We start from the raw sequence: 20,608 nt of genomic DNA on the forward strand, positions 1-20,608 counted from the left end.
AAGGGAGGGAGCTGGCAGGGCGGGGACTGCCGCCTGCGGGCCGCCCAACCGCCGCTTGGCTGCCTCCGCCTCCGCGCAAGGGCTGGCCCGACGGCGAGGAAGGAGGAGGCTCCAGCCTCTGCTGCTCCCAGCGGCTCCGCCCGGCATCGCGCTCCCGCTCGCCTGCCTGGGTCGGGCCTTCCTCTCGCCTCTCCTCCTGCCGCTCGCTCTCCTTCTCGCGGGCGATGGCGGCGCTCCACGGGGCGGCCACCAAGGCCGGCGCCCCGCCGCAGATCCCGGACACCCGTCGCGAGCTGGCCGAGCTGGTCAAGCGCAAGCAGGAGCTGGCCGTGAGTAGGAGCCCCCCGACGCCGAGGGAGGGGAGGGGAGGGGCGGGCTAGGCCTGGGCGAAGATGTTGAAGATGCCCCTGGCCCGGGCAGTGTGGGCGCGGGCGCGGGGAGGGATGCCTTCTCTGCCCTGCTCCTCCAAAAGCCCCCACCCACCGCGAGGCTCCCCTGCCGCCCCTCCCCACCGCGCGCTCGATGTTTCCTCTCTCCCTTCTGCCCTTTTGCAGGAGACGCTGGCCAACCTGGAGCGGCAGATCTACGCCTTCGAGGGCAGCTACCTGGAAGATACCCAGATGTACGGCAACATCATCCGAGGCTGGGACCGCTACCTGACCAACCAGAAGTGAGTGGAGGGCGGGGTGCCAAACGGAAAGCTGCCCTCAAAGAGGACTGGCGTCATGGGTTGCAACAGGAGACCTCTAGCAAAGCGCTTTGCAACTGCGCCAGGTCCTCCCTGCTCTAAGTGATAAACCCTATAGCTCTCCTCTGGGGGGTGTCCCATGGCCTGGACTGCTGCGGGTGACTCCCTGCTGCCCCCCTTCCACTTTGAGCTACTCCTTCCTTCTCCTCCCCCCACCCTCCACCTCCTGCCTCACCAGTGCTCCTTCCCTGATTTGGGGCAGGGGCTACAGCCACCTCTCTGGGGTCCAGGGTGTGTGTGTGTCACCCACTGGGCCTGGGCCTTAATCTGTTGTCATACAGCAGCCACAGTTTATTCTAGAGTCCAGAAGGCGGCCTGAAAAAGGGCACTCCCTCCCACTTCTTCTTGAGAAGAGAGGGGTGGTTTCCCCGTTTGAGGTGGTGGTTGTGGGGAGATGCTATTTCACAGGTCTGCCCTTGACTTACACCAGCCAATAGGAAGGCTGCTGGATCAGGCCAGTGACCCTTTTAGTCCAGCATCCTGTTCTCACAGTGGCCAACCAGATGCCCCAACGGGAAACTCACAAGCAGAACCTAAGGTCAAGAGCCCCCTCGTCTCCTGTAGTTTCTAGCAACTGGCATTCAGTAGTATTTACCTCCTCCGACCATGGAGGCAGAGCATAACCATTCTGGCTAGTAGCCGTGGATAGCCTTCTCCTCCATGAATTGGCCTAATCCTCTTCCAAAGCCGTCTTGCTTGGTGCCCAGCACTGCTTCCTGCAGGAGCAAGTTCCATAGTTTAACAATGCACTGTGTAGCTGTCCTAAATATTCAGTTGAAGGTCCACAAATTCTAGTGTTTTGAGTCAGGGAGAAAAACTTGTTTCTATCTATTTTCTCCTCTCTTGCTTCCAGGAACTCCAACAGCAAGAATGACCGACGGAACCGCAAGTTCAAAGAAGCCGAGCGCCTTTTCAGCAAGTCTTCAGTCACATCAGCTGCTGTGAGTGCAACCTGGGGGCGAGGCCTGTGTTGTTTCTCTGAGGCCTCCCCCTTCTATGTCCTTTCTTCCACCCAAACACGTGGAAAGCATATTGCATGATTTCCAGTAACAGGTACTCAGAAGCATTGCTGCCTCCAACTTTTGGTCCTCCTCTAGGTAGTCTCCCTGTATTGACAGGAAGAAGTCACTGAACTGATCCCTCAACTTCTCTAGACATCTTTCAGGTTGAGCAAACTGTGTTTATTTGTTATTTTGAAAGCATTGGAGTTATTCCTGTCCAGTTTTGGCCAGCCCTCTCCCACAACACACACCATTTGCGTCCTCCCAGTCTCCTTCCCTCCCACCTTGTCTTATTCAGGTGTAGTTTGTTCTTTGTCCTCCGAGCACTGAGGGAGGACCAATGCCAGCCCTCCTGGGGCAGAGGAAGCTTTCCCCCATTACTAGATGCCTGAGATCCTGTCAAGGGAGATACTGCCAAAGCATAGAAAGTAGGGCAAGTACTTGGAGTGGGGTGGGATTTGCAAGCTGTGCCTGTCCTATGGCACAATCTCGGAAGTCCAGCCAAATGTGGCACATCTTTGAGTGGCCTGAGAAGGAGGCGATGGGGTGGAGTCTCCCAGAAGTTCCCACAATCCTCCTCAATCTGGTCTCTTTCGGTTTCCTAGGCGGTCAGCGCACTGGCAGGAGTTCAGGACCAGCTCATTGAAAAACGTAAGTTGGCCTTCCTTCCTGCTGAGCCCCCTTCCTCTCTTGTGATCTTGTCTCCACACTGCTTACTTCACAGATGCTGTGAAATCCAACTCAGAAGGTGCAGAGTTGGACTGTCCCGCTTCTGGAAGAGAGCAGGATTGAATGCCGAAAGCTCCCTGCACGTGGAAAACTTAAAAAAAAATAATTAAATATTTTATTGAAGTACTGTAAATAAAAAACCCAATACAATAAAAACAATAGAATTATATAAATATATATATATATATCTAGGTGAGACCCAATATTAGACTGGTAGAATACTTAAGACAATTAGGAAAGCTGAATTTCATATTGTGCTGTGGAGAGAGAGTCCCGTGTGCTTGTTATGTATAATATAATATCCCACCAAACAGTGTAAATTTTTTCAGGGTCCTCTAAGCTTTTGCCACCAAGTAATTTAGGAGTTATTTTTTCAGCTAATGCTAAACTTCACATATTTTTATACCAAAGCAGAAGTCACAAGTCCTGCAAGGTTTTCCCTGAGAGCTGAAAACTGAGTTGCTCTTCCCACAGTTTTAGTAATTAAAGCTGCAGTGAAGTTGTGTTGGGATTTTTGAGGATTTTGGTCATTTCTTGACCAATTGTCCAGCATTTGAATGCCTGCGGGCAGTCCCACCACGGGTGGAGGAAGGTGCTTCTTTCCCCACATCCCCACTAACAATTCTGGCATCACACCAGTAATTTGCACTGGTACATTGTGCCATAGGATTTCCATGGAACACTCCCTCATGTAAGCCGAGGCTGATTTATATCATTTAGATGACCCTAGCACATAGAATCTATTGTCTGCATGTGCAGGTCTTTCTTCTGTGTAAGTATAAGGCCTAATAAAACAGACCAGTGAGAATATCTACTAATTTGGCACATTTGGCTGACACTAGGCCTTTCATGTGAGGCGGGGTGCGCTCCCGCTGCTCGGTCCCAGCGCCTGCCAACCTAGCAGTTCGAAAGCACCTCCAGGTGCAAGTAGATAAATAGGGACCGCTTACCAGCGGGAAGGTAAACGGCGTTTCCGTGTGCAGCTCTGGCTCGCCAGAGCAGCGATGTCACACTGGCCATGTGACCCGGAAGTGTCTCCGGACAGCGCTGGCCCCTGGCCTCTTAAGTGAGATGGGCGCACAACCCCAGAGTCTGTCAAGACTGGCCCATACGGGCAGGGGTACCTTTACCTTTACCTTTAGGCCTTTCATGTGGAAAGCTAGTGCTTCAAGGAGAAGGGCAACCCTTGCATCACCCAAATCAGCCCATGTTTCTCACTTATTTATTCTTCCATCCTGCTCTGAGTTTTCTGAGATAAGAATAGGTTAGAAATAGAATGATTTTTTTAAAATAAAAAAGAGTAAATTGATAATTCAGGTGTGGCTGCAAAAAGCGCATTTCCCCCCTGCTGTGGGGGCTTCCTTTCTGACCCCTGGGGGCTGGCCTTCTGACCAGAGCCAATGAGAACAGCTGTTTCTCCGAGCTCTGAGGCATGTCTGGATTTCTCCTTCAGGGGAGCCTGGCAGCGGGACGGAGAGTGACACCTCCCCAGACTTCCACAACCAGGAGAACGAACCGAGCCAAGAAGAAGCCGAAGAGCTGGACGGCTCCGTCCAAGGGGTGAAGCCCCAGAAGGCGGCATCCTCCACTTCGGGCAGCCACCACAGTAGCCACAAAAAACGGAAGAACAAAAATCGACACAGGTGAGGGGGGCGAGGGCCAGGTGCGTGGGCTGAGCTGGAGTTGGGGGGGTTTAGAGGGCACCTTCTCTTGAAGGGCAAATACCCTGCCAGAGGATTTCCCCGTCTGGCTTGGTACATGTTTTGGTTTTGGAATCATAGAATTGTAGAGTTGGAGGGGACCCCCAAAGGGCATCTAGTCCAGCCCCCTGTGACGTAGGAATCGCAGCTAAAGAACCCCTGCGGGATGGCCGTCCAACCTCTGGTTAAAAACCTCCCGTGAAGGAGAGTCTAACCCTACCAAATCTTTATTTTGAGGTGGGTGTTGAAGAGGACTCTTGATGGCACAGCGCAGGGCTGGGGGACTGGATTTTCGGGCCACTTTGACAGGTGGACAGGGGGAGTGCAGTGCAGCAGGTAGAGCAGTGCTTCCCAAACTTTTTCAGGCCACTGCTGCCTTGGTTCCATAACCTCATCCCCAGTGCCCCCTACTCTGTAAAAAGCATTATTCAAAATAGTGGTTTGCATGACCTGTTAAGGTAGATAATAACACACTAGAATTCAAAACAGTAACAGTTAATTGCACATTTATTCAAAATCCAGTTAACGCTATTTAGCTTAATTATTTCAAGAAAACTGATGAACTTGATACATTGATACCAGCTTTTCGAAGTCTGAGTGTTATTTACACCTCTAGCGGCCTCCCCCCTCCACCCCTTTGCCTCTTAGTGCCCCCCTAAGGAATCACACTGTCCCCCAAGGGGCACTACTTCGGGAACCGCAGAGTTAGAGTGTTTGACTAAGACCTGGGGGACCAGAGTTCAAATCCCCACTCAGCCATGAAGCTCCCACTAGGTGATCTTGGGGCTCTTGTCCCTGTTCCCAGGCTAATCTACCTCACAGGGTTCTTGTGAGGATAAGATGTGCAGAGGGAGAACCAATCAATGCCACCTTGAATTCCTTGGATGGAAGGAGGTGGGGTAGGACTGTTGTACGTAAATAAAAATACATGACAGGTCATAGGATGTTCAAGGTGTGATTGCAAAGGAAGAGGAAGCAGGAGAAGGTGCCTTCTTGACTCTTCCTTTACAGGCAAAATCCTGCCCTTTTCCTGTTACTGTGCAGGGCAATAGACGAAGATGTTCCGTTAAAAAGCAGCCCATTTTGCCTGTAAAGGAGGAGTCGGGGGTGAGAGCACTTAGAGGGGGCTCCAGCTTGAGGTCTCAAGCCTTAACTTGAATTTTCTTACATCTGATTCACCTGCCATCAGGGCTGGGAAAGGTAGGCGTGGTTTATTTTGTTTGGAGCATTTGCGTCCCGCACTTCAGCCCAAAAGACTCCCAGAGCAGCTTAGACTAGTGGACAAAATTGTGGAAACCTTTTGGAAAAGGTGTATTTCTGAGGTTTGATGGCTCATAACACCACTTTTTTTTTTGGGAGTAATACCATAAAATTATATATCAATGGAGAATGCAACATTAAGTTCACTTACCTGTATTCTGTAAAAAGGTATACCTAAATAACCAGAAAAGGGAAGCACAACTTCCTTAGGCCTATACGCAGTCGCGTTCCTTCATTTGAATGTAGCCAATGAGCATGAGTGTTTGGAGAGCCAATCAGGTGTCGTCTTGTTTTGGCAATGATCCAATCAGGTCACAGTAGGATTCAGCTGTTGATGTTATGTACTGGAGCTGAGAGGAGGACATTGGTCAGTGTGTTAGGTGATTGCTATCAAGTTGGTTGGTTTTTTTGTGTTCTTTCATTTAGTGAGCTTGTAAAACGTAATAAAATTAAAGAAATGGTGCAAAGCGTTGCCTGGTAACCCAGAAAGCGATGTAAAATAGTACTGTTAAGTGAACAAGGCTACAGTTATGAAGAAATTAGAAGAAAAATTGGTGGAAACTTAACTAAAGGTGGCATTTCTAAATTTTTGAAGAGGTATAAGGAGACTCAGTCACTGCAAAATCAGACTGGTAAAGGCAGGAAAAGGTGCACAACAGCAAGTAACAACAGAAGAATTGAGAGGTGTGGCTACGTGGCAGAAAAATAATCTGGGTGTATACAAGATGACATGGCGCAATGTAATGTGAAGTTGAGTGCAAGGACTGTTTGGCGCAGACTGCAGGAATATGTTCTAAATGCTAGAATTCCAAGGAAGAAGCCACAGTTATTTCTCAAAGGCTGAAAAGATTAAACTGGGCTAAAACCCAACTGGACCGCAGAACAGTGGGACAGTGTTATTTGGAATGATGAGACCAAAATCTCCTTGCTTGGTAGTGATGGCATGAAATACGTGAGGAGAAGAATCGGAGAAGATTTGCATCCTACTTGCATTACACCTACCGTGAAACACCCAGTTAGTGTTATGATCTGGGGTTGTATGACAGCAAAAGCTATGGGCAGAATTTGCATCATTAATGGGAATGTAAATGCCCCAAAATACATAAATGAAATACTTGAGCCCGAACTGAAGCGTTCCACACATGATCTTTTCCAAGACAATGAAGCATTTATATAAATGTTTATTAAATATTTAAGCATGATTTAGCTCCATGTCATATTGCTGCTGTGTGCAAAAGGTGGTTTCAAGATAATCATATTCCACTGCTGGAATGGCCTGGGAATAGCCCAGACCTTAACACAATCAAAAATCTATGGAGCCAACTAAAGAAACTTGTCAGTCAGAAGCAACCCAGCAATAAAACCCAATTAATAGAGGCAATAATTCAATCTTGGTTTCACATTATTACAGCTGCAGAACTAAAAAAAACTTGGTTCACTCCATAGGAAGGCGTCGTAATGCTGTAATTAAAGCTAAAGTTTACCCAACTAAGTATTAACTGACATGGTGAGAATTCTTGCATATCTCATTTTTTCTGTGTGGTTCACGTTTCTTCTTTATGACTGCTGTTGTAATAAATAATCCTTCATAAAAGTTATTGCATTATATTCATTAAATTATCTTTCCATTGATATATAATTTTATGGTAATACTCCAAAAAAGAAGTGTTATGAGCCATCAAACCTCAGAAATGCACTTTTTCCAAAAGGTTTCCACAATTTTGGCCACTAGAGTACATATGATCAAGAAATGACAATCCCTACCTGCAGGCTTACAGTCTGTTAAAAACAAACAAGCCATGAAATGCAAGGGAAACGGAACAGAGAGGGAAGAGGAAAATGAAAACAAAAACTTGGGTACCAATTTCTGCACAGCTGTTCCTATATTGACCAGCTGGCACAGTTCAGGAGCAGGAGGTGCCTGATGGAGCTAGGCCTCTAGCAAAGCTGATGAAATGAGCCTTGCTGGTACCCATCTCTCCCACAGATGCAGCCTGGGGGGAATGGCTGCCTGCAGGTGACAGTTAAGGGCAGAGGAGGCCCGATGGGGCTGGCCTGTCCCAGCAGAGCCAATCATTCTCTGCTTCTCAGCTCTCCCACTGCTGGAATGGCACCCAAAACACCGTGGTGGGTCACCTGGTGGGCCAAAAGTTCCCCACCAATAATGTAGAGGGAGGTGGCTTTATTTTAGTAAATTTTGATTCTTCATTCCAAGGAGCTCAGGGTGACAATTATGGTTCTTTCTTATCCTCTCAGCAGCTCTTGGGAGTAGGTTAGGCATGGTTCACCCGGCGACTCACTGTTTGGAGCTGGGCATTTGATTCACCACTGCTCCATGCTGACCCATTTATGGGTTGCAGGGGGGAAAGAAGCCACCCCAGGGGTGCAGTTCAGGTCCACAGCCAGGGATGCTCCTAAATTAGTGGGGGTTTGCCAAGGGCCCAACTCCAAATAGGAAAGAGGCCTCCGTTGAGCAGATGTCAGATGGAAAACGCAGGTGAAATGTCACCTCTAACTGCAGCATGTTATGGCTATTGGCATAGCCCCATCTGGGTCCAGGCTGCTCTGTAAGAGTGAGAGGGCAGAGAGCTGCCCCATAGAGAAAGTGCAATCTAGGAAAGTGCAAAAAGTAGTGGTGGGAAAGGGGGACAAAGGATGGAAAATGGGAGTCTGCCACAGTTTCACATCCTAGGTGGGCATTCAGAATATCCGGCAGCTGGGTAGAATCAAAGATTTACAGAGTTGATAGAGCTGGACAGGATTCCAGGATTCCAACCCTCTGCAGTGTAGGAGTTGCAGCTCAGGAATCCCCGACAGATGATGGCCCTCCAACCTCTGTTTAAAAACCACTGATGTTGTGGGGTGCTTCAGGCTTTCCCTTCCTCCTGGGTGCTCCGGACCGGGAGTCTCATAGCCACGCTGTGTTTGACCGGTCTGTTGAAAATCCCAATCCCCCAAGAATCCAGACCAGGGTTTGTGAGTGAGGCTGGCATGTGCGTGAATGTCTGGGACCGAATCCGTTCTGGTGCTGCTTATTCCTGCCTTTGCTCTCCCACCTTCCCGTGTCAGCTCCCTCCCACCCACTGCTACTCTGCCCTTAAGAGCTGCCTTTGCCCCCTTCCCCATCATTCTTCTTCCTCCTCACCTGCCTGTTCCCTCCCCCTGCAGCTCTTCTCCCCTTGAGCTCCATAGGAATGCTCCACAGAGCTTGTGGGGTGGGAGGTGGAATCTGTGGGGTGCCAGGCTGAGAGGCTGGGAGTGGGGCAGGGGGCGGGGGGAGGGAGGGATTTTAAAGGCCGGTGCTTGGTCATCAGATGCCCTATTCTGAAGTTTGGATCATCACCACTGGCTCTGTTTTTATTTTTGAATAAACTTGCTAGGGTGGCTAATCGACTAATTAATTTTAATTCCTTAGTATATTAATGTCTGTTGCTTTCTTCCTTTCAAATGCTGCCCCCTCAGCCCGTCTGGCATGTTTGATTATGACTTTGAGTAAGTTTGACTTGACTTAGTTCTTGTGCTGTGTTTATAGTCCGTAGACCTTTCTCCACACCACCCTCCCTCCCCTGCTTTCATCTCTTCCCTCCCCCCCCACCCCCCACTCCTCCCTCCCGCCATGCCTGGTCAAAGCTATTCTAACCCATAGTTTATCTGTTTAATTGTAGGTATGTATATTAGGTTAGGCTGGCAAGTTTTTTAAAATACAGACAAAAGCGCATTGGAGGTAACTTTTTATTTAATAACCTTGGCAATATTCAATCGGCTTCCTTCTTCCGCTTCCTTTACATCATTTTAAAAAGCAGATAAACTTCTGTTGGGGTTTTGAAAACTTGATTTTTCTTGCTTTGCTTTCTGAAGCCAATGGCCCATGTTGGACTTGGCCTTTTCCCCCGCCCCGCTGCAGAGAAAGACAAGGCCTTGATTTGGCTGGGGTAGTCAAATCTTCTTTCAATCTGACATCCGCTCTCTCCTCAAAAGAGCTGCACTCTTTAACCTGCTAACATAGCGCATGACATGTTAACTCAGTCTATGGATGCTGGCTAACTCTCTAATTCATTTTCCTTCTGATTGTGTGGGTAGAAAAATGCATTTCTGTGCAGGGTTTTGGGTATGTTGTTGGGGTGGGGGCAGATTCTGCTTTGGCCTGGCTGAATTGGCAACTGGGGACAAATTAACCACGTTCTGTGGCTTGGTTTTTGGATCTGACTTTTCCCTGAATCTCATCTGAAAGCTCCTTTCTCTTTCTTTCCTTGCAGGATTGATCTCAAATTGAACAAAAAGCCCCGAGCTGTAAGTATCATCCTCTGACCTTGGAATGCCCTTCTCCGCCCCCTACCTTCAACCCCCTGCCCTTCCTCTCCACCCAGTTCTTCTTTCAGTGGCAGAATTCTGGGATGGGGAGGGTGGATGAGGAGTTAAGACAAATCCCATCTTTTCACTAAGGGGTGAATCCTTCCTCTACTCATCCTCCACTTAATGAATGACCTGGCAATGTGTCTAAGTGGTTAAGCTTCTTCACACAGCTAACTTGGGTGGCTTTAAAAGATTGGACAAATTCATGGAAAGGGTTGTGCTAGCCATGATGGCTGGGCTATGCCTCCACTATTGGAGGCAGTAATCCTTCTGAATCTCAGTTGCTGGAAACCCTTGGAGGGGAGACTGCTTTCATGCCTGGGTCCTGCTTGCTGGTTTCCCACTGCAACATCTGGTTGGCCGTTGTGAGAAGAGGATGCTGGACTAGTTGGGCCATTGGCCTGAACCAGCAGGCAGTTATGTTCTCGTGTTTTCACCAAAGGCAGTGTTTAAATCCGCCTTTCTCTCTGGCATTGCCCCTGCTGAGCTAAATCTTCCTCCCTCTCCCCACACTGAATGCAAAGAGTGGGGTGGGATTCTGAAGCAGCAGTTTGTGGGAGCAGCTGTACTGATGCCCTGCCACCTTATTCTTTCCTGCCACAGGATTACTAGATGCCTCCATGCTGAATCTTCCAAGAGCCTGTCTGCCTCCTGCCCCAAATCCCAGTCCGCCCCAGGAGACTGAATAAGCACAAGGCCAGCTCTTTCCCACCCCAGACTGCCCAGGTCTCCTGGCTCAGCTCAGCTCAGATGATGTTGATGGGGACAATCTGTGACAGCAGCAGCAGCTGCAGCTGCTCCTTCTTTGCTTCCTTCCTTCTCAGCTGTTCGGCAACAGACGCCCACCTTGGATTGGCCAGCCTCACTGCTGCTGTTCCATCATGTGTAAAATAACCATCAGGAAATGCTCTTGTTGATGTTTCCTTCTGTTTCTTCTGGTTGATTATAACCCCCTTTTTTGTCTCATGATGTTGCTTTTTTAAAAAACAACAACAACAAACCTTGATATTTAAATTACAACTTTTTTATAAAAAAAAGAAAGAAAGAAATGGTCCAGCTGTGCTGCCCCCTTGTCTATGTAGGTCCTCTTCCCTCTTGCTGGAGCCTGACTGTGGTGATGCTGGGGGAACTACTTCAAAGAGGCAGTGGGTTGGAGCAGGAAGGTGACTATTTAATTCTCCTGATGCTTGAGAGGGATACAGGCGGTGGGGGCAGAGTCTCTCTCTTTTTAAAAAACACTTCTGTCTTTTGTTTGTAAATAAAGCCATCAAACTTCCATCTCACTGAGCTTGTTTCTGAGCAGGAGGCATGTCTTATTCTGGGGGTGGGGGTGGGGAGACCTAGCTGGCCAGCCAGCCTGGGTCAGGGCCAGATCCTGCTGGTGGTGGTCTGCAAGGCACCATTGCATCAAGACAGGGAAGCCCTTTTGCAGCCAAGAGCTCCGGGGAGAGGCAAGCAGGCCCTAGCAGGAGCACCTGGGCAAGTGCTGGGGAGCGGGGCTTGGGAGGGAGTTCTCTGATGTCTGTGCTGGCGAGTTTTGTCGGCTCACCTGATTGTGGCCGTTGGTGTATCCAGCCTGAAGCACTTGGGAGAGGCCTTCTGAGACGTGGGGACGCCAGGTGGTCGTGGAATTGGGCATCTTCTTGTTAGCAGGGAGCAAAGGAACCAGAGACATGGATTTCCAAAACAAGCACCTGAAAATCACCCAGTTCTGCTTTCATCATTTGGGCTGTTCCAGTTTTGCACTCTGTTGTCACACCTCCCTGAATTTCAAGGATTCAAAATTATGGGAATGGTGGAGAAATCTGTGACCGAAGATGCAGGAGCATCACCTGGGCAGGTGTGTGAAATGTGTGCAACCACCTTCATGGATAAGTCTGCTGTTTGCCTCCTCTCTGGCTCATCCCTTTTTCTCGCCACTCCTCCCCCTGCCAATCAGCATTTAAACAAAGGCACCTCAGACAGAGGAATCCAGCTAGGAAGTAACCAGCCAAGAGTGCCTTCAGCCTAGATGTTAAAAGTCAGACCCTACAACCAAACCTCCCACCAACACCAAGATAAATCACAAGTCACCTCCCTTTGCCACATTGGAACCCCTTTAGCATTTAAACTTACGTTGTGGTAAGGATGGCAAGAAAGCCATTGAAAGGAGGATAGCAAGTTAGGCAAAATGCACTGGGACACCTGGCTTCTAAGGGGGTTCCTGGAGTTCCCAAGGGAAGTATTGGGAATTTCTAGGTCTGGGCCCTGACATTAGGTGCAGAGGAAGGCAGCCCACATAGGCAAAAGATCTTGGGTGTTAAGTAAAGGCAGCATATTTTCAGTTGATTTATTATTACTGCCATTTTTTATTGCAGCCAGGAAGAGGAAGATCAATCCTTATTTATTTGTAAAAATATTTGTATACCGCTATATCATCCAAAGTATATCAAAGCTGTTTACAACAATAAAAACTACCACCTACTTTGGGAACTACTGTATTAAACTTTTTAAATAATGACTTCTGGTGAGCTGTTGCTTGCCTCTACAAGGAAGTGGAGGCAGCTTCATCCTGGGACAAGGGTGGGGAGACTTCACCCCCCCCCCCAAAAAAAAAACCTGGCAGGCCTCCTTGGGTGGCTCCTTGTAGTGTGACAGTGTTTGGGGTTTGCAATGGGGAGGTGTGGACCTGGCTCTTGGCAAGTAATGAGGCTAGCTCTCCTTGAGGTCAGGCATCTGCACAAAAGAGAACTAATATCTGTGAGCCTCCCTCATGAAGGCTTCCTTTGCAGAGATGCCCAAAGGGAGATTTGCTGCCTTGCTGAGAGGATTTCTGTGCCCCTTAAAGGTAAAGGTAAAGGGACCCTTGACCATTAGGTCCAGTCGTGATGGACTCGGGTTGTGGTGCTCATCTTGCTTTATTGGCCAAGGGAGCTGGCGTACAGCTTCCGGGTCATGTGGCCAGCATGACTAAGCCGCTTCTGGAGAACCAGAGCAGCGCATGGAAACGCCATTTACCTTCCCGCCGGAGCGGTACCTATTTATCTACTTGCACTTTGACATGCTTTCGAACTGCTAGATTGGCAGGAGCAGGGACCAAGCAACAGGAGCTCACCCCGGCGCAGGGATTCGAACCACCGACCTTCTGATTGGCAAGTCCTAGGCTCTGTGGTTTAACCCACAGTGCCACCTGCGTTCCTCTGTGCCCCTTAGGAGCTTGCAAATTGTGCAGAGCTTCAGTCTGCATTAGCAGCAAGAACTGCTTCCATCTTGGAGCCCCAGGCAGTGTCTGTGTGGCTCGTGGGAGGTCTCTTAGCCAGCCACTGGCCAGCCCTGCTTAGCTTTCAGCAAGCGAGTGGCTCTGTGGGCTTTCAGGTGTGGCTGGGACCTGAGGTTTGGGAGCCCTGTAACCTGTTCCCAGAGCACGAGCAATGCCTGGAAATGAGAGGCAAGGAGAGGTGAGATTAAGACCTAATGAAAGGGCTAATCGCCCTTCCTCTCTTGCACTGATCCTCTTGGGTCAGGCAGGCGCTTATCCCTCCCAAGGCAGCATCCCAGAGGGGAAGCCATAATCCCAGTCTCTGTCTTGGGCACCTGGTTTTGCTTGCAGCAGTGGAGCGAGAGCAGGTGAAGATGGTACTCTGCTGGGTGGGTGGGTGCGTGGGTCAAGGCAGGCATCCTGGGGGCAGGATGCAAATTCTGCACAACATGCCTCTGTCTGTCTGTCTGTCTGTCTGTCTGTCTGTCTGTCTCTCTCTCTCTCTCTCTCTCTCTCTGTGTGTGTGTGTGTGTGTGTGAGATGCAATGTCAACCATGACAAATATCAGGAAAGAAGATGCGCTGTAGTCATTAGCTGATCCTGGGCACTTCCTGCCTTTTTGCCAAGGTGGTGTTTATGAGACCCACAGTTTCTCCTCTTTCTTCTGCAGAGGTGCCATGGTGCCCCACAAGAGGCTGCTCCACCCCAGAGCTGGCTTCAAGTTGCTTTTGGCGCTGGTGCCAAAAGCCCTGGATGGGCTTCTTCTCCTCTGGCGAGCTGTGTGGGTTAGTATATGTGTAGTAGTGTAGGACTTCCATTAGCAGGCTGGGAGTAGCCCTGTGACTGGGTGAAACAACACCAGCTCATGTTTTCCCCTCTGGGATCAGTCACCCAAAGGGGAGGAGCCTTTCAGGAGATCACTGAGTTTTGCCTTTGCACAAACGGACCTTGCTGAACTTTTGCAGTGGAGTAGGCAGGCGGGAAACGGCACCATTTAGGCACCGGCTACACCCCCATCTCTGCCAGTGTTGTGGGCTTGCAACTGACCACTTGATGCAATATGGACGGGGTTTGTTGTTGTTTTTCAAGAAGAAACAAAGTTCCATTTAGTGATAGCTTTTCCAGAGTAACAACAGACTTCTAAAATCGCTTGGTGGGGAAAGAGTTAGGGTACACACATTTCACTTTTAAATTTTGAAAAGTTTGCATGTTGGTTAGCAGACCCTATTTTCCAAGGACAGTCCTGGATTTACAGAAGCCATCCCCATTTCTGATTTGATCCCAGAATGTCCCGCTTTTCCTTAGGATGTCTCTATTTTCATCGGAGAAATGTTGGAGGGTATGGGTTATAGTGAATTGGGGGAGGTTCTATGGGGTTTGTGTGTGGGTTTTAAACTTCCTTTTTAATTGTGTCTTGTTTTTTAAACTCTCTACTTCCTACTCCTTATTTATTTGTTTCATAATACCTATCTACTGCTTGATTGTAAAAAACAACAACCCTCAAAGTGGTTTACAAAGAGAACAAAGCAATAAATTTATCAGAAAAACAACTTTAAAAACACACACACACAAAACATTCTAAAGGTAAAACCAATAAAACAGATTAAAACCCACATCAGCTTTCTAAGCATCTGCATAGGCTTGTCTAAACAAAAATGTTTTTAGCAGGTGCTGGAAAAGAGCGCAATGAAGGCCTCTGCCTGATATCAAGAGGCAGGGAGTTCCAGAGTGTAGACGCCGCAGACTGTGAGCTTCCTTTCTGGCATTCCTCAAATGTGGAAGCACCAGCATCCCAGAGGGTGGCAAGCAGAGGGGTGGAGAAAGGCAGCCATGCTGCGCATTGTGGCTCAGAGGTTTGCACTTGCCCTAGATTCTTTTGGGGAAGCCCTGGCAGATATAATGCTGTAAATGTGAGGCAGATTGGTAGGACAAGTAATGCACCCTCAGGTGAGAAAGGGGGTGGGTGGGATTTCCTTGTCCTTCTAATTGCTCTCTTGCCACCTCCACAGGTTATCTTGTTCTGTTACAAGCTCTGCTGGGAAGCCGCCTTTGACCTTGTGCAGGAGGTAACAGCCCTGAATCTTGCAAGTAACCCCCCACCCCAATGCCACCTCTATCAAAGCTAAAAAGACACCTCAGCCTTCGGGGTGTCAGAGTGTTATAAAGGCTGGGGGTCTAAAATACTGTTATACGCAACCCCAGTCTCCAAATCGTGAGAGCATCCTGGGGTTCCAGGAGCTTACCCAGGGTTCGGATTTCTTGGAATGATGGTCAGAGGAGACTGTGGTGTCTTTAGAGTACATAGTTTTATTTACACATATATACAACCTGAGGATGAAGATGGAGGGGCTCACAACGTCAACACCCCAACAGATCTTGCTTCTCCATTTGTCACAGCTTTGGATCCAGCATAGAGGAAGCATGTCTCTATGTCTCCAGCTTCCAGCTCACTCTGGCTGCTGTTCTCCTACCCAGCAGCTAGGAATGGTGGATGGATGTTAATGTGCCCATTAACCCAGTGGGAACCATCACTCAGCTGTAGCTTTTGCTACCTGGCTCATTCTTTTGGGATGCTGATGAAGATACTTAAGTGGCCAGCTAAGGTCATTGTTTTACAAAGAAACTTGTCTGCCTAGTTTAACAAACTAACTAACCCTCACTGGGTACAGGACCCCACGAATTGGAAGGGACTAGACTGACCCCCCCCAATCCACAATAAAACCTTGAGTTTGATGTTCTCACCCTCTGCTGCTGTCTTAGGCTTGTTCGTCAATGACTTCATGGCTGGAGGACATCAGTGAAGCCCACCAAGGAGATGGGCTCCTCTCCTCACCAACAACCCCTGAGCCCCAAGAGGCAGGTTTGTAGACTTATGATGGGCATGTTGGGGGGGGAGGGAGCGAGATGAAGGGGTTACATCTTCTCATAAAAGGGCTGGCCTTCCATCCTGCTTTCTGTGCAAAGGAGCCCATCTAATCCAGCATCTCGTTCTCACAGTGGCCAAATAGATACCTGTGGGAAGCCCACAAGCAGGACCCTGCCCACCTGAGATTCCAGGGCATGCTGCCTCTGACAGTGAAGGTGGAACTCAGCCATTGTGGCTAGTAGCCTTTGGTAGCTTTATCCTCCACAAATTTGTCCATCCAAGTGGGTAGCCATCACTGCCTTCAAGGGTGTGTGCCATAGTTTGGTGGGGAGAGTGCTGCCGTTGTGCTCAAGGCCTGCTTTCAGTTTTCCCTTTGGGGCATGAGGTTGGTTGGCCACAGTGAAAACAGGAGGCTGGACTAGATGGGCCTCCTTTGGCCTGATCCAGCTGCTGCAGGCCTCTTAGTTTTTTTTATGATTCATAAATGGAACTTTCATGGACAGAATCATGGAATGGTGGTGAGCAAGAGTGAGAGATGGCCATTGCTCTCACATCTTGCTTGTGGGCTTCCCTTTGGGGACATCTGGTTGGCTACTGTGAGGACAGGGTGATGGGCTAGATGGGGCCCTGTGTGGCCAGATCCAATGACATCTCCTCCCATTCCACCCCATTAGTCCATGGAAACCAGCTTTGTCCACCTTAGGAGCAAATGGTTCTCCAGGGTCTCAGGCCGAGAGAAGGGTCTTTCCCCCTACAATTTGGGATTGTGTTAGCAGAAGATGCCAGGGACTGAGGTTGGGACCTTCTGCAAAGGCTCTGTTGCCACCAACCTCTGGGTTTCTTGTCTGAGGATTGCCTGAAGTTCACAGGCAGAGGCTGTTAGGGCAAGGTATCTAACATCCTGCGTCACAGGGGCTTGAACTAGAGATGAGCCTTTGATCCTTTCCTACTTTACGATTCTATGATCTTGGTGTTTCCAGGTGCTGAGAAGCTGGGGAAGATGGTACAGATGCTCCAGGAGTCCAGCAGTGCCATGCTGGGGCAGCTGGTGGGTCTGGAGGCCGAGGTGCAGCACATCAGTCAGGAGCTGCGAGCTGAGAAGCTCCTGTGGAGCAGCCGCTACCTGGAGCTGCTCAGGGAGCAGCAAGAACTGCTTGTGCAGGTGGGCCTGTAGCGGAAACCCCCCTTTCCCAGGAGTCACTTCCTCAAGGCTCCTCTTCAGCTGGAAAGATGGTAGGGCAGGGGTGGGGGGCACATCTGTACCCCCCCCCCCAAAGCTGTCAGGACTTGCAGCTTTTGCCATTGTCCCTGGCTGTTCTGGGGCTGATGGGAAGTGGAGTCTCAGTGGAATGGGCTACCTGGGAAGGTGATGGACAGGAATTCTTCAGCTGTAATTCCTGCAGTGCAGTGGGTTGGACTAGATGGCCCTTGAGGTTCCTTCTAACTCTACAGTTCTATGATTCTATATCTGGAGGGCCACTCCTAATGGAAGGGCCTCCACGTACCTGTGCCCCAAGGCAAGGTTTTATTTTTGCAATTATTATTTTGCAAATCCCAAGGGCTAAGGCCATGCCGAACTGAGGACAGACTGGAGAACGCCAGCGGGAAGGTCCTCTGGGGAAGCCCCACCAAAGGGAGAGAATGGAGCTGCGTTCAAGCTGTGCTAATGGTCTTGGGCAGCAGAACTTAATACTGGTCCCCCCACCCTACAGATCATCTCTTGTTGAAATTCATATCCCATCCTTCTCCCTCTGCAACAACCCTGAGTCCAGTCTCCCACCTCTCAGTCTACCCTGCCCTTGCTGGGTGTCTATCCATGGCAACAGAAGTGACACTTGCTCAACCGGCGGCAGCCAGCCCAGCCCCTCCCCAGCTGGCTGATCTCTCCTCCACCTCCTATCCCATCCTTCTCCCTCTGCAACAACCCTGAGTCCAGTCTCCCACCTCCCATGGCTTTGCTGTGGGAGATGCAGGCTGCTCCTGAGCAGAATGAGTTGCACAGCAGAGCATCAATGTCAGCCAAGCTGATGTGGTGTAGCGTTAAGAGTGTAGGGCCAAGACCTGGGTTCGAATCACCACTTAGCAATGAAGCTCACTGGGTGACCTTGTGGGACAGTCACTGCCTCTCAGCCTCCACCTACCCCACAGGGTAGTTGTGAGGATAAAATGGAGGGGGTGGGCAAAGAACCGCATAGGCCATCTTGAGCTCCTCAAAGGAAAAAAGTGATATATAAATGCAACAAGTAAAATAATAAATGAATGAATCAAGCCCTCTGTTTGGTGCAGTTCCAAAGGCAGGACCCGACTCTGTGGCTGCAGGACATGGAAGGGAAGAGCGATGCCCAAGAGGCCCTGGGATGCTACACAGAGGCTGGTGGCCAGAGGACACAGGCTGCAGCAGGCAAGTGAGCCCAAAGGACAGGGGACCTCAAGCTGGTGATGGAAGGGGAAGCTATATGGTGGTTTGGCAGGTCAAGGTGGCAGAGGAGGAGAACTTGCAGGGTGGCGAGATGCCGGAGGGGTGGTGGAAGTAGGCAAGAAGCTGGTTTCTCCCAAATGGGCTTTGCTGCTGTGAGTTTCATCCTGCAATATGTTTCACCACCTGTATATTGTTCTGCTTCCTTTCAGAGCTTCCCTCTCCCTAGTCTTACAGACTAGGAACAGAAGGCGGCTGAAAGCAAGAGAGGCATGCTCAAAGTTGCATAAAAAGCCCCTTGTGGAAGGAGAACTGGAACCCACATCTCTGTCCCTAACCTCCTGAATTGCACAGGCTCACTGATAAAATAAACAGGATTAAATAATCTAGGGGTTGCTATATTTCAAAAAGTGAAAATCTGGACACAAAAGTTGTTGAGCTTTTAAGCAGGTGCCGGAAAAGAGTGCAATGAAGGCCTCTGCCTGATGTCAATAGGCAGGGAGTTCCAGAGTGTAGACGCCACAGGCTGTGAGCTTCCTTTCTGGCATACCTCAAATGTGGAAGCAACAGTGTCCCAGAAGGTGGCAAGCAGAGGGGTGGAGAAAGGCAGCCATGCTGCGCATTGTGGTTCAGACAGTCCAGAGACACTGGACACTGTTTCCGATGGCCAGATCCCAGCGATGTCTGGGAAATTCCGGATGTATGGCAACCCTAATTAATCCCAAAGCCAGAACCTTTGTGACAAGGGGGCCTCTGGGCTATACTGGGTTGCCTTTAGGTGGCTGGGGGGGGGGGGCGGTCAGATAACTCCATACCTGTCCAACATTTCTCCAATGAAATTAGGGACATCCTAAGGAAAAGTGGGACATTCCGGGATCAAATCAGAAACTGGGACGGCTTCTCTAAATCAGGGACGTTTCTGGAAAAGAGGAACACTTGGAGGGTCTGTAACTAGGCCCATTTGGAGTCATGTCCTCCATGAGAATTTTCTTGCCTGAGATTCAAAAGAAACTCCAGGCTATGGGGGCTTTGATCAGATAAAGCTCCATGGGTCTCCAAGAGGCAAACAGATGGATGCAAACAGGAATGGGGCAGGGGGGTAGACAACATTTGTGTGTGACCTTGACTGGTGGGTTGGCACCTCTCTCTGCCTGCATTCTGACCATGGTCTGTGGTGCTTTTGGTGCTATGGAGGGTGCTGCCACTAGGTGGCACCCATAGCCTTCTCTGTTTGCTGGCTAGCTGGCTAATTCTAAAAGGTCTCCCTGCTTTCAGATCTAAAGGCCACGGAGACCAGCTTCTGGAGGAAGGATGGGGTGACAGGGATTGAGTCAGAGCTGGTGGTGTGTGGTGTGGAGGTTATAGGCCGTGATCTAGCCTAATCTCCATACTTGATGTGGGAGATCAAGAGAAATGTTGTGAGAGAGGGAGAAAATACTTGCGTCCCTGATTCCTGGTACCTAAATGCAGGACTTTATGTTTATCTCTTCTGAATCTCATCTTGTAGGTTTCAGTCCAGCATTCCAGCCTGTCAATATCATTCTGAAACTTGATTCTTCTTTCTGTGGTTTAAGCTGTTCCTCCCAGCTTCATTCAACCTGCAGATTAGATAGGCACCCTCTCTACACGCTCAGACAAGTCATTTAGAAAATTGATGAGCAGCAGAATGCTTTGTACTTTCCAACCATATTGACAAAATACATACATAGATACATTATTTTATTTGTATGCCACCTTTCCATAGTTCAAAACATGTTCAAGGTGGAAATTACAAACATATCAAATAATTACAAACATAACCCCCCCCCAATCAAAAAGTTCCCAATTTGAAATTTTTTCACATAGAAATAATTGAACAATTTCCACACAAAAATAATACCAGTAACAGGTACAGCCTCCTGCAACACCCCCCTAAATAATACCGCATTGCAATAGTCTGTTCAGCAGCCTCAGCTTTTGTAGCTGGAGTCCGTCAGTCTCACAATCAAGATAGTCTCTGACGTCTTCAGCAAACTGGAATGTGTGCAGAAGAGGGAGACCAAAGTGATAAAGGGTCTGGAAACAAAGCCTTATGAGGAATGGTTGAGGGAGCTGGGGATGTTTAGCCTGGAGAAAACTGAAAGGTGATATGATACCCAACTTCAAATACCTGAAGGGCTGGCACAGGGAAGATGGAGCAAGATTGTTTTCTGCTGCTCCAGAGGGAAGGATGTGAACCAATGGATTTAAATGACAGCAAAGGAGATTCTGACTGAACCTTACGAAGAACATACTGGTGCTAAGAGCTGTTTGACAGT

General features: G+C 49.2%; 2 protein-coding genes across 5 annotated transcripts; both read left to right on the forward strand.

The window, feature by feature from the left end:
• Window positions 1-68: 68 nt before the first annotated feature.
• Window positions 69-11,067, forward strand: MEAF6 (MYST/Esa1 associated factor 6). Of its 4 annotated transcripts, XR_014171248.1 has the most exons (9): window positions 69-329; window positions 555-670; window positions 1,602-1,689; window positions 2,355-2,400; window positions 3,932-4,121; window positions 8,901-8,930; window positions 9,104-9,162; window positions 9,695-9,728; window positions 10,395-11,067. XR_014171248.1 is itself a non-coding variant. In XM_081923056.1 (8 exons), exons 1-8 carry the CDS (start codon window positions 225-227, stop codon window positions 10,401-10,403), a joined length of 618 nt encoding a protein of 205 aa, XP_081779182.1. In that variant the 5' UTR covers window positions 70-224; the 3' UTR covers window positions 10,404-11,067. The 4 variants fall into 4 exon arrangements, 2 of the variants coding, with proteins under 2 accessions (XP_081779182.1, XP_081779183.1); XM_081923056.1 differs by lacking the exon at window positions 9,104-9,162 and having other exon boundaries at window positions 70-329; XR_014171249.1 differs by lacking the exon at window positions 8,901-8,930 and having other exon boundaries at window positions 76-329.
• A 51-nt stretch (window positions 11,068-11,118) lies between these two features.
• LOC309376601 (uncharacterized protein) lies at window positions 11,119-18,688 on the forward strand. Its single transcript, XM_081923058.1, has 7 exons — window positions 11,119-11,631; window positions 13,700-13,814; window positions 15,039-15,095; window positions 15,790-15,889; window positions 16,876-17,057; window positions 18,182-18,296; window positions 18,524-18,688. The coding sequence occupies exons 1-7, from the start codon at window positions 11,609-11,611 to the stop codon at window positions 18,538-18,540; spliced, it is 609 nt and encodes a 202-aa protein (XP_081779184.1). The 5' UTR covers window positions 11,119-11,608; the 3' UTR covers window positions 18,541-18,688.
• Window positions 18,689-20,608: the final 1,920 nt, after the last annotated feature.

The sequence above is a fragment of the Podarcis melisellensis genome (genome assembly GCF_964234715.1).
Source record: "Podarcis melisellensis genome assembly, chromosome: 8".
NCBI lineage: Eukaryota > Metazoa > Chordata > Lepidosauria > Squamata > Lacertidae > Podarcis > Podarcis melisellensis.

Excerpts from the sequence above, each read along its gene's own strand:
- LOC309376601 (XM_081923058.1), top strand. The coding sequence starts at position 11,609 with ATGCAGGAGCATCACCTGGGCAG. Across the intron at positions 15,096-15,789 it reads CCTTTGACCTTGTGCAGGAG|GCTTGTTCGTCAATGACTTC; the intron begins GTAACAGCCCTG and ends CTGCTGTCTTAG. Across the intron at positions 15,890-16,875 it reads CCCTGAGCCCCAAGAGGCAG|GTGCTGAGAAGCTGGGGAAG; the intron begins GTTTGTAGACTT and ends TGGTGTTTCCAG.
- MEAF6 (XM_081923056.1), top strand. The coding sequence starts at position 225 with ATGGCGGCGCTCCACGGGGCGGCCACCAAGGCCGGCGCCCCGCCGCAG. Across the intron at positions 1,690-2,354 it reads CTTCAGTCACATCAGCTGCT|GCGGTCAGCGCACTGGCAGG; the intron begins GTGAGTGCAACC and ends TCGGTTTCCTAG. Across the intron at positions 4,122-8,900 it reads AAGAACAAAAATCGACACAG|CCCGTCTGGCATGTTTGATT; the intron begins GTGAGGGGGGCG and ends CTGCCCCCTCAG.